Raw genomic sequence first — 12788 nt, forward strand, 5'->3', positions numbered from 1 at the left:
TGCTCCGCAGCATGTGGGATCTTCCCGGACCAGGGCTTGAACCCGTGTCCCATGCATTGGCAGTTCGATTCTTAACCACTGCACCACCAGGGAAGCCCCTAACAAGTTTTGCTATCAAAGGCCAATTCCTCATTCCCTCTTCCTCTTCACCATCTCCAGCCTCTCACTCTAGAGCCTCATCCTCACCGTTTAAATGTGCTTTAATATTTCTCACAGAAAAATAGCAATATTAAAAACAAACACCTTCCCTTTACACCACTTTTATTCACTACCATCCCATCTGTTCCCTTTCACAAACAAATTTCTTGACAGCATTGTCTACATACACTGTCTTTACTTTCTCAACTCACATGCATTCCTAAACCCAGCTCAGACTAGTTTGGCCCACCTCTCCATTCTGCGGTCTCCCTTGCTGGCTCCTCCTCCTGCACCAGACCTCTATACATTCTGTTGTGGTTCCTTGGGACTCGATCCTTTGCCTTCTCACCTTTTTGAGCCTTACTCTCACCCTAGGCAATCTGACTTCTTCCATAGCATAAAATAGCACCTATATGTTGATGCTTATATAATCATATCTCTAGCCCTCTTCTGGACTCCAGGCTATTTATTTAACTGGCCATTTGACATCTCCATTTGAATCTCTCTCTAGCATCCAAACTCCATGTATAAGTGGACTTCTCATACTCCCCTGAAATCTGTTCTTCCTCCAGACTTCCATAATCTAGTGAAGGAACATGCCACCTAGCCATCTGCCATGCGGGCAGAAACCTGGGGGTCACTGCTCACTTGTTCTCACTCAACTGTACAGCCAAAGAATAACCAAGGTCTATCAGTCTACCTCCAAAATACAACCAGAATCCATTCCATTTCTCTCCAAGTCTCTTCTCAGTTTCTTTTGCTGCATCATATATCCTATCAATTTATCTAGAAGTTTCTTTCAAATCCAACCTAGACTGGTTGCTCTCCATGTTTGTGGGGCACAGCTGACATCCTGGAATTTCTTTTTCATCACCTTGATGGATGCTTTCTTCTCCCTCCTGTATCAGATACTCTATTATCTATGTCCTTTCACCTTCACATTTTTAGTTTTGGTGGAGGCATCCTCCAGCATCTTCCTGAGAAAGCTGCTACGTACTGTGTATAGGAGATAAATATTTTGAAATTTTGACTGTCTGAAAATGCTCTGTCCCACCTAGAGTCTATGCCTGTCATTTAAATTAGTTCCTTACCCTGTTCAATTACTTTCTCATACTAGCAATTATCATAATTTAAAATTATATGCTTATTTATTTGTAAATTCATTTAAAAAATAAATTTCCATCTCACCCACTAAAGTTCTTTGAGGGCACGGACAGTGTATAGTATTTTAACTACCATAAATACAGTGTACAGTATAGTGCCCAGTAGAGAGCAGGTGTTCAAAAGAAATTTATTGATTGCATGAACGTGTGACTGAAAGAACAAGTAAATGAATGTAAGAGCGATATTCTGCTCTCTAGTCTCTGGTAAATCTCTGCCAATGTCAAATAAAAAATATTACAAATTCAACTTTAAAAGAAAATGGAGAAACATAAAATTTTATATGGCTTAATACAGTTTTGATTCACTCTACTGTTACACTGCTTTGGGCACATGTACCACATCTATGCCAAAATGATGAGAATCCACTCCAAGACTTGTAAGGATTCCTCAGTGCCACAAAAAAAGGAGTGTGGGTGAAGTGTCTTTTCTGATAGGCTACCTAAACCCTCAGAAATCATAGTTTACAAACGTCAGCCCACCTTACCCTAAAAGGAGGTTAGTTTGATTTAAATAGGAATGATTTAACTCCTTAACGCTGGTGGTTACTCCTCTGTTTCAGACAATTCTTCAAATAAAATGAAACATAAAATCACAGGTGAAATAGACATCATTTATCTAGTTATGTGCTATTATTCTTTTCAAAAAATAATAGTTCTAGCACTCTTTTTTCCAATCCATATTTTATTCTTCTACTTATTAAACTGAAACCAAATCACTGCTGTTAAGTAATTCACGTCATTCGCCAGCACAAGGAAACAAGGCACTATGATTAACATAGGAATTAACGAAAAAAACCTGTACTTAACCTGCAGGTGGATACAGAGAAAAGATAGTGTGAATTATGACTTGGACATTATATTTGGATTAAATGCCATGGATCCTTAACAGACCTTTAGCAAGAAGGCTTATTTCCTAAGGGTTTTCTTTTTTTTTAATCAAAATTATATATGAGTTTAAAGAGTTAGTCCTAATACTTACACTACCGGCAGAATCGACTCCCTTGCCCATTTCTTCTTCAAAAATAAGCACATAAAGCTCTTTTAGCTAATTCACTGGTATTTACCTCCAAATCTTTAAATAACGTATTTATATTAAGTTTTGATTGACTTCCCACTATGAAAGATGAAGCACTAGCTTCCTTTTCTTCTTGTCTCCACAATATCCTCCATCTTCTCACTGTAATTATACTGTAATTTTGGTTATTTCAATAATTAGTGTTTCAATGATACACTATTTCATTTGCCCTGGAATTACTTTTATTTCCCAGGAAATTTTTTTTTCTCATTTACTTAGTTTTCAATGTACTTACATTAGTTCAACTCCACACTCTGTCAGTTGTCTAGTTTTCTCTTAATAAGCTCGTTCACTTTAGGTGCTCAATCAATTTCATCTCGTAAAGAATTTCCCCAATCTGGACTGGTTACTCTTTGAAAATAGGCCATTTGGGGCTCTCATGTCACCATAATACTAGGAACTCCTATTTTCCTGTTGTATCTCTTGTTTCCTGATTCCTATGTAGTCTTATTATTTATATCCCTTGTTTTGGTGGGACACATCTTCCAGTGGCTTCCAGGAAAGATGTAGGACACCAATTTTGAGACATTCATGTTTGACAATGTCCTTATTGTAACCTCAGACTTGACTGATGGTTTGCATATAGAATTCTATATTGGAAATAATTTTTCCTCAAATTTTTGAAGACAAATATTCCATTTTCTTCTGGTTATCAGTGTTGTTTTGATACATCTGACGTCTACTGATTCACCATCTTTTTTATGTAACTTTTTCCCCTCTCTCTGGAAGTCTGTAAAAGATTCTCTTTGTCCCCATTATTCTAAAACTTCACATTGATGTGCCATGGTCTGGGGGCCTAATTTTCATCTGCTAGGCTAGGCATTTGACAGATTCTTCCAATCTGGAGAAATATATACTTTAGCTTTGTGGTACTTGAGTTATTTGGCCATTTCCTCCTATTTACCTCTTTCTAGAACTCTTCGTTTGATCCTCTATATTTTCGCTTCTACTTTCCATATCCTTGTTTTTTGCTTTATATCTATAAATATTTCTCCATACATTTTATTGGCTTTCATTTTAGCTATTGTTTTTAATGTTCTAGCTTTTTCATTTGTTCCTTTTCTTTAAAAATAGCATCCTGTTAGTTTCATGATTACAGCATTTTTCTCATTTCTCTGAGCATGTTTGAGTATCCCCCACCCCCATCCTGCATAGTTTCTATTTCCTCCGAGTTACCTTTGTTTATTTATCTTCCATTTACAGGCTGTCGTCACCTCTCTGCTTGTCTGCCACTGATTAACTGGGATCTAAAAACTGATTAGGATCTATGAGTAGGAGTGGCCTTATTTTATTCATTTAATTTATATATTACACAGCAGGTTCTTATTAGTTACCTATTTTTTTTTTTTGGCAGTACGCGGGCCTCTCACTATTGTGGCCTCTCCCGTTGCGGAGCACAGGCTCCGGACGCGCAGGCTCAGAGGCCATGGCTCATGGGCCTAGCCACTCCGCGGCATGTGGGATCCTCCCGGACCGGGGTACGAACCCGTGTCCCCTGCATTGGCAGGTGGACTCTCAACCACTGCGCCACCAGGGAAGCCCTAGTTACCTATTTTATACATATTAGTGTATATATGTCAATGCCAATCTATGAGCGGCCTTGTTGACTGAAGATTCCCTGTAGGTCAGATGGCTCTTTTGTAGAGAAACTCCAACGTAAGCATCTTTAAGTCCATGTTCTAAAGGACAAATGGGACCATTAAGCATACCTACCTTCACTTAACTGTGTTCAGAATGGTACTCTGGTACCTCTTACTTCATTTAGTCTGATGTCCCCAGTGTACAAACCCTCTATTTTTAGTCTCTCCAGAGAGTAAACACAGTCTTCTGCTTAGATGGGAAGGGCTAGTTACCACAGTGTGGGAAGGGAAAGAAGGTTTAGAAATCTTGATGCCACCAAATCCTAAACTTTTTTAAGATTCCAAAGAGCAAACTGGTTAGTTCTTGGTTTTCCAATTCAGGATTTAGATTTCAAAGTTTTGCTAAGTGAGTTACTGCTTGCTTTTCTTTCCGGGCTCTAAAAAGTTTCTGTGTTAACCTCTTTACTTGGTCCCCCCACCAACCCCGCTTTCTTTTCCTTGATGGTTTTGCATTTAAAAAAGAATCTATTGTAGTTTTAGTTGGTTTCCAGAAGAGAGTGAAAGTAAGTGCAGATTTTCATTCTAACATCTCTAACCCCCCAAATACTAATATTTTAAGCAGACAATTTTATTTATAAAAGATTGTGGAGCCAAATAAAAAGGGGAAAAAATCCCATTCTGCTTAATCTATAATGTTAAATAAATCTGCAAACTTTAAAATTGGATTAATGCTATAATTGTGAATATAGAAAAATTATGTGTGCACATAAAGTAGGACTGAAAGAGAATAAAAAGATAGAGCTGCACATTCCTTTTCGGCCCCCAATTATGAAATAGTTTGCAATTGTTTAATTATTTTATATTTTGTCTTTATATCTTTAGTGAGCAAAACTACACAAATTTCTGCTATTTAACATTTTTATTAAGAAATTTTGACAAAAAGTAACTCTAGCATTTAATGATATGCCATACTCAGAAGTGTGTGATATAAATGTGATATGATCTTGATCTTTACCTGTGTCCATAAAATAATACTAGGTGATTCGCTAACTCACGGGCAATAAAGCCCACACTGAAAAGAGAAAACATGTATCCTGGGCATACATGTTTTATTTCAGTGTTGATGTATAACTTAGCAATTACATGGGCATAACAGACTCATGATATATACTCTAGAAGTCTTAGTAAATGAAGAAGTATTTCTCTTTTGTACTTTCTTTCTCCATATGGGGTAAGGGCAGTAACAGCTGGGACCAGAGTATGGAATTGGGCCAAACTAAATTGGGTGCATATCCATCTTTTAATACAGACCCAGGTCTCCCTGCATGCAGAATCGAGGTGGTCTATACAATTTCCCAAACAAATCCTGACACCTTAACACAGGTAACTCATATTAACTGGTGTCTGTCTCTGTTACAAAGGTTATGACATTATCAGGGATTATAACATACTTTGTCTTAATTCTACAAAGTATACTAAACACAAACTCCTACATTCCATTTTAATAATGGAAACTAACTTGTAAAACAGTAAATTAACGTTGTTTCATTCTTGGCTCTACTTGAATGATGGAAATAATGAGACAGTACGAAAAAGAAAAAAGCAGAAGAGAAGACAAGAAACATTCACAAATGCCAGGAGATGACCCACTGAATAAAAATGACTTCTAAAAATTAACTCTGATAAATAATTCCTACTCCCTTAACTTGAAGTCAAAGCAAAAGTAAAGTACTGAAATCAAGATTTTAATGTGAGTGTGCAAGGAGATGAGCTCTCAGTTAGAAAAACCAAGGTTAGAGTCCTGGTGCTTCTGTTTATTTATTTATAAAATGGGGATATTAATAGAATTGATTTACTCATTTGATATAGCTATTATTTTAGCTATGATGAAACATCATTTGGTTTCACTGTCCCCATGATGAACAATTTATTATGAACATGGTTGTGGGGTAGATTTAGACCAGGAGTTGTAACTTTCTATCAAGAATTATGGGGAGGAAGGAGAGAAAAGAAGAAAGGGTAATATACATGATATAGAGAAAAATAAAACAGGGAAAAGAGATGGGGGTGCTGGGGTCATCAGTCCTCCCTCTATTAGGGCTGGGTTGTGTTGCCAGCACTGGTCTGTTTCTGCCCACCTTCTGATTTTCAAGGATTTCTCATATTTTTTTCAAATTCTGTTACAAACATATTCTGATGAAAAAGTTCTCTACTATTTTTTTGGATTTTGTAAAAAGAGAGGGAAGAACCTTAGTCTGCTAGATTCCTTTTCACCTGATAAGCAAATAGTTCATACAAAACATAATAAATTATGAGGTCCTTATTTTTACCCTGGAAATACAATACTTGATTTTAAGACCATCACATTAAGAATACTAAAGTCAATTGGAGATCATTTTAAATATTCAATTTCATTAAATAGTATACAAGTATAAACTTTAAACCTTAATACATAAAGCAATTAGGAAAGCAAACTAGCTCCAATTATAAACAATACAATCCTAAGATGTAATTGGATCTACATTTTTTAACATTGAAACAATGTATCTACAATGCTTCAAAAAAAAAAAACTAATATAAACAGATTCCCAGGTTAACCTCTAAAGGAAAATTTATTATAAGTACATTAATAAGTTAATTACATTTTTGACTCATGGCTAGGACTTACCAAGTTCTGCTAAATTGCCAAATGCAACAAGACACATTTCTGTAAGAGCTGCATTTTGGCAGTGGATGCCCAGTAATTTAACTAAGGTAGGAATAACACCCATGTTGATAAGTTGAGCTTGAAGGGAATCTGTAAAAAAAAAAAAAAACAACAAAACACAAAAAAAATGTTTATGTATTAAATGGACATTAGTAAGAAGAAAACACCTCTTATTCTCTCTATTGCAAACTCAACACTACTTCAATTAGAGTAAAGCAAGATTAAGTCCACTCATATAACTGCCTCGAAAATGTTTTAAGACATTAGTTCAGAAGAGTTGAATTTTAAAACTTTTCAATGATTAAAAGACACTTAGAAATGAAAATAATTCAAATAAGATGTCAAATCACTAATTTTTTTAAAAAACATGATCTTATATCTTTACAGAGCAGGTTTTAAAATGTATAAGTAAACACTACCACTGGTTTTTAAGTTAAAAGGTTAGACAAAGTAACATTTGCATTACAGGAAGTCACAGAGTATATGAAAAGCGTAAGAAAAAAAGCAATTTTAATAAAGATTAAGACAAAAAAAATCTTAGAATCCCTTAAAAATAGTTGCTCCATAATAAGGAATGAAAAGTATGTAACACACACAGGTTATTGTTTATTTGCAGCAGAGTGTTCTTTGATGACTGTTAGGAAGGAAAGTAGTTTTAACAAGGAAAAAAAAATCTGGTTACTTAAAATATTTTTCTTTTCAAAGTTTTATTTAATAACAGTGACAATCATCTTAGAGGTAAAGGGAATGAGGTCAATACGGCTTTGTCATCATTGCTTGCCTTCATTTTCTAAGAAACTAATTGGTTTTAAAGTACTTAATATGCCTTGGATTTCCACAATGGCTCTTCACGAACAATGATAATAGAATACCTATAGCAGTAGAGTTGAAGGTAAATAAATCAAAATGAAAACCAGAAGTACTGTCTCTTAGAATAAGCTAAGAAGAAAGACAAACACTCACATGCCTATACAAAACACTATTACTGTTAATAACTGGTTCATCTAAAGATAAAGGAATGCCTTCAAAATTTTTTTCTTTTCCTTTTAAAAATTATATGCCATTTTCAAGTTAATAATTTTCTCTAAATTCTTTTAAGTTACCTACTTGGAATTTAAAGATTAAAAATCTGTTTCTTACAGAACACATTTTCCTCTTAGCATGCATCCCTTGATGGAGTTTGCGTACTAATCTCTTTGTCACTCTTCTTAGTTCTTAACCGTCAGCAAAGAACATAAAGGCAAGGTTGAGCTGTCTCACATGCCAACTGATTACTTGCCCGGAGGTCTCTGTACTTAATTTTTACTGCTTTTAGAGAGAAGTATGAAGAGACAGCCAACAGAGGCTTATCAGCCCTTAAAACTGACAGTAATTATGGATATTATCTGGTTCCGCTGTGGGGACCATCTATACTAGAAAGGGGTCTATTACCAAAACAAGAATAGGAAACAAGGCCTGAGACAAAGTTAAGTTTACATTTAGAGTTCAGATAGTCTAAAACAATTTCAAAATTTGCAATGGAATTATGAAGTCTGTTCTAAAAGGAGGTAGATATAAAAGAACATATTCAACTAAATGATTTGTTTTTATGCTTTTGATGCTAAATATTTTTTTCTAACTCTACAATTTAGTAATTAATGAATGACTCACAATACTTATATTATCTTACAAGCAAATTACTTGTTATACCTATAATATTGTATCTATTATAGTATTATACCTATGTGTTATAGTGGCAGAATATTGTATTGTGGTTATAGTATTTTTAAAGATCATGTACCAAGAAGCTTTCCATATTAGAAATTATTTTGGTTACTTACCAGTAGATAGAGTTCCTTACTATTGGACCACCTCTGCAGATTCTTGTTCTTTAGCCGTATTTTTAACTTTATTTATTTATTCATTTTGACTACCTCTTCAAATACTGCAGAGCTACTGAATCATTAATTTTCAGGTACGTAAGCGTGAGCACTAGCGCATGCATTGAGTCAAACTCCACTATGTGTTTGCATATATGTAAGCATCACACACCCCCTCAGTACTATTGGTCCAAACTATAAAAATCCAACAGTCCAGGGACATTAGAGGAATAACAAAATTTGTGAAGGAGATAACTCAACAGGAGAATGCCACTTAGATATTCTTCATGTTCTCTTAACTTAGCATCTCTAATGCTCTCTAATTTTACAATATTATGAATTTTGGTTCCAGGGATAAGAGGGACAAAAGGTTAAGAAATATTACAGAGTTTCATACAATCTGTGGCATACAAATTGAAGCAGTAATATTTGAAATTGTGGTAGATCAGCAGAAAAAGTAGCATAGCCCAATGGCATATGGTGTGAATTGCCATAATTCATGAAAATCACACTGCTTCATGAAAATGTGTTTTCAAGCTACCCAGGAGCCAAACTGATTGTATACTCACATACAACACACATACCACACACAAGTAAAGAGAAAAATATATAGTCATCCAATGGACAGACCTCATTTTGGACCACTTGGGTGCTTTCTTTTATATCCATTTCTATGATGGTAACTAAAACAAAAATTATACTCAAGTAACTCTAAAATCTGTTCATACCAATTACAGGCAAGTCATTCTCCTTTGATAATGGAGGCCCAGAAGAGGGAAAAAACTTAAACAGGTTGGTACAAATTTTCATTTCGAGATAAGCAAGCATCCTAGAACATGGTTCTCAAAGTGGAGTCCCCAAAACCCTTTCAGAAGATCACCAGGTCAAAACTACTTTCATAAAAACACCAAGATTTGATTTGCCTTTTTCACTGTATTGACATTTGCACTGATGGTACAAAAACATTAGTGGGCAAAACTGCTGGGGCATTAGAATGAACGCAGTCAGTGGCACCAAATTGTATTAGTAGTCATTGTATTCTTTACCATCATACATTCACAGTAAAATAAATGCTGTTCTCAGCAATTGTTAAAAAAATTTTTAAAGTTATTTTTCATAAAAACATGCTATTTACCTTAACCTATAATGGTAGGTTAAGATAGTAAAATGCAATACTAAATAATTTTAAAAACTGTCACTTTTATTTCCAATATAGTAAATATTGATAGATATAACCCATATATATAAACAAAAATTCTTTGAGATCTTTAGTAATTTTTAAGTGTCTAAAAGAGTTCTGAGATCAAAAGTTTAAGAACCACTGCCAACAGATTACCTGATTTTTATAGGAATTGGAAAAACAATATGGAAAAAGAGATTCTGAAATTCAATGATATGCTTGGCAGATGTGACAACAGAAAAAATGTAAAATTAAAAGCACAGTAGGAATCCTAGATTGTGATGCTCAGATATTTTGAGCGACATAACATTAATTAAGCACCTTAACATCTCATTTTGCTTATGTGAGCAGAAATTCTACTTAAGCCTAGGAAAATATTTCATGATTAGATCTGTTTGCCTATTTCAGTTACAACTTACTATGTTATCAATAAATAGTTTTTTTGAGGGTTAAGTAGAGGTCCTGTTTGTGTGGAATAAATTAGTATTAGTACTTATTGCTGGAAGCAAATGATTAAGTTGAATCACTTTTTCTTATTGCCCAAAGAAAGCTTTGAATAGACTTCAAAGGATAGTAGCTGACACTCATGCTATTGTGAATGGTATCAGGAATATGACTTTTAAATTAAAGACTAACTGGAAGAAATCCTTAGAACCAGAAATAGTTCACATTCTCTAGATTTGAGAAAATAAGTAACATAATTCAAGACTGAGACTTTTTGCGTCCTTCAAAGAATACCAGCAACTCCAAGGGAATGTTGTCAGAGCTCAACAAACACAATTCACAAAAATGCAACCAAGGCCCATACACAGCAAACACTTATGTGTGAAAGACAGTCTTTAGACAGCACAATGTCATAAATGTCTGAAGACTTTTAAAAATTGCTCCTGACACACAACACAGACAAATACTGACCAAAATACAGAATTACAAAATTACATAATATCAAGATGACACAGGCCCTGCATGATCTATGGGGAGGAAGAGGAAGAAAGGCACTGAGGGGGTGCAATACAGATGCATATACAAAGAAATATAAGGCAATCAACGCATGCGCTGGTGTGAACACTTACCTACCTACATTTGAATTTCAATGGTTCCAAGTTCTTCAGGTCACACACATGGAAACTCCAAAGAATGGAGATCTGGAGAGAAGATCTCAAGTTGAAGAACCTTTTTCCCCCTGAGTTTTAAGTTTAATGTTTAAAACGTTGGTATAGATTATAGGTCCAGAAATGTATGCCAAGAATTGCAGTAACTAAACTGAAGTTATGTTGATCAATTACTAAAAAGAATAGGTTTCTTAAGAAGATTATAACACGTCTATCTTATTCCTAAGAAATGGCCCTTATAGACAATAAGCTTATTGATAAATAGGACTTAATGATGAAACTGTGTCAAAATAACACACACACAATTCAAAATATACAGTCTCTACATTAGTATGTATATTATTTATAGTATAAAGAGTACAACATATCCTATTTACAGGATTGCATAAAAACCTAATCTACAGTCAAATTAATTATATACAGTTGAAACAGTAAAAACAAGCAAATGTAAATCCTGATGAGAAGTTCTAATACAATTTGGATAAAAATCATTTGGGCATAATAAAGATGGAAGAAAACTGCCCTTTACTAATGGCACATCTACATTTCCAAAAATATATATAAAAAGTAAAAATTAGAAATGAGGTAACAGTGAAGTAGAACTTGCAAGTTGAAGCAAGTTGCAGCTCTATCTATTATAATGTTGAAAAGTAAACTGACTTAAATACAGCAACCAAGAGGATGGTTTGTGGTTAAAAACTTTATACATACACATGTGCAGGTACAAGTAAAGACTTCCTTTTCAGTTACTGATGACTTACTTTTGTTGATTGATCAGGAAAGTGAAGAATTTTTATTCTAAACCTAGTGCTGAGATATGAAACCAAAAATATTTAGACTGTTTAAAGTTAACTTCAAATCAATGATTTTCAAAGGCCTCTTTACACAAAACCTGCATTATATGTTTTGCACCCAGATTACCTCTATAATTTAAGCCCCAGGTTATACATTTCCAAGACAAACAGCCATTTCAAAGAAAAAAAAAAAAAGAGAATCACGATTCATTAGTATTGAGAATATGAGTCTAAAAACAATACATTTATATATTTCTTGCTTTCTAAAAGTTAAAAATAAAAAATGAAAAAGCTTTTTTCTGGGTTCTGAAAATAAAAGTCTCTACAGAGCAAAATTTCCCTTTCGTAAAAGTTCTAGAGATAACTGACAAAAGTACATGAGTGAGTATGATGTAAAACACAGCAACAATGAAAAACCTCAAAGCAAATCACAAGAGAAAGGAAAAATGTTTTATTATTCTTAAGAGGCCCACCCATTTGCTGTTCTCAATCCAGTAACATCTAGAATGATTATGTCTTAGTCCAGCAGATAACTTTTTCCCTAGACTCACTTCAGGTTAAATTATTTACTACAGATCAACTCTTGTTATAATGAATACTGCTACAAAGATTTCTACATATACATCTACTCTGATTTAAGAAAACGCTGTGCTTTCATCTCAGAAACAAACTGGTCTTTTAAAAGTTAAAATTGTTTTTTGTTTTTTTAGAAGAGGACTACTGCCAGCTGTTGCTTACGTAGCTCTTATTGGGAGAAATAAATCCAGTCTGGGCTCTCATAGGGCATTGCTGAAAGGCCACATCTATAGTAAGTATAAATTTAAGCCTAAATTTTTGCATAGCAAATTGAGCTAATTGTCAGGTTAATTTACAGACAACATGTATATCTTATAATCATATGCGTTTAAAAAACATGAAAATTCTGTTTTACAAAAGGATTTACTGGTTTTAACAAAAACCCAAATAATACCAGTTACCCTGGAGCATTACTATGATTAAATTTTTTACACTTTAAAAATTCATAGAAGTTATTTGCAACACACAAACTGTGTTAACAAGAAGTATCTATATAACCCAGATTTCTAATTTCTTTCCAAGAAACATTTTTCAAATATTTAATTACAATTTTTTTTCAGTAAATAAAATATAGGCAGTTTGCTGTTAACTGGACTTATTTGTA

The 12788-nt window shown here is 34.1% G+C and overlaps 1 protein-coding gene across 8 annotated transcripts in view; it reads right to left on the bottom strand.

The window, feature by feature from the left end:
- Positions 1 to 12788, bottom strand: part of RAP1GDS1 (Rap1 GTPase-GDP dissociation stimulator 1) — a 155985-nt gene that overhangs the window by 36182 nt on the left and 107015 nt on the right. For all 8 annotated transcript variants that reach the window (XR_012332173.1, XM_019926439.3, XM_019926441.3 and 5 more), the window contains one exon: positions 6625 to 6753. Coding sequence is in view for 7 of the 8 variants with exons in the window: in XM_019926439.3 (XP_019781998.1) it covers positions 6625 to 6753 (129 nt within the window). In the remaining variant the exon portion in view is untranslated. The remainder of the gene's footprint in view (positions 1 to 6624; positions 6754 to 12788) is intronic.

This window comes from Tursiops truncatus, chromosome 5 (genome assembly GCF_011762595.2).
Source record: "Tursiops truncatus isolate mTurTru1 chromosome 5, mTurTru1.mat.Y, whole genome shotgun sequence".
NCBI classification, from domain to species: domain Eukaryota; kingdom Metazoa; phylum Chordata; class Mammalia; order Artiodactyla; family Delphinidae; genus Tursiops; species Tursiops truncatus.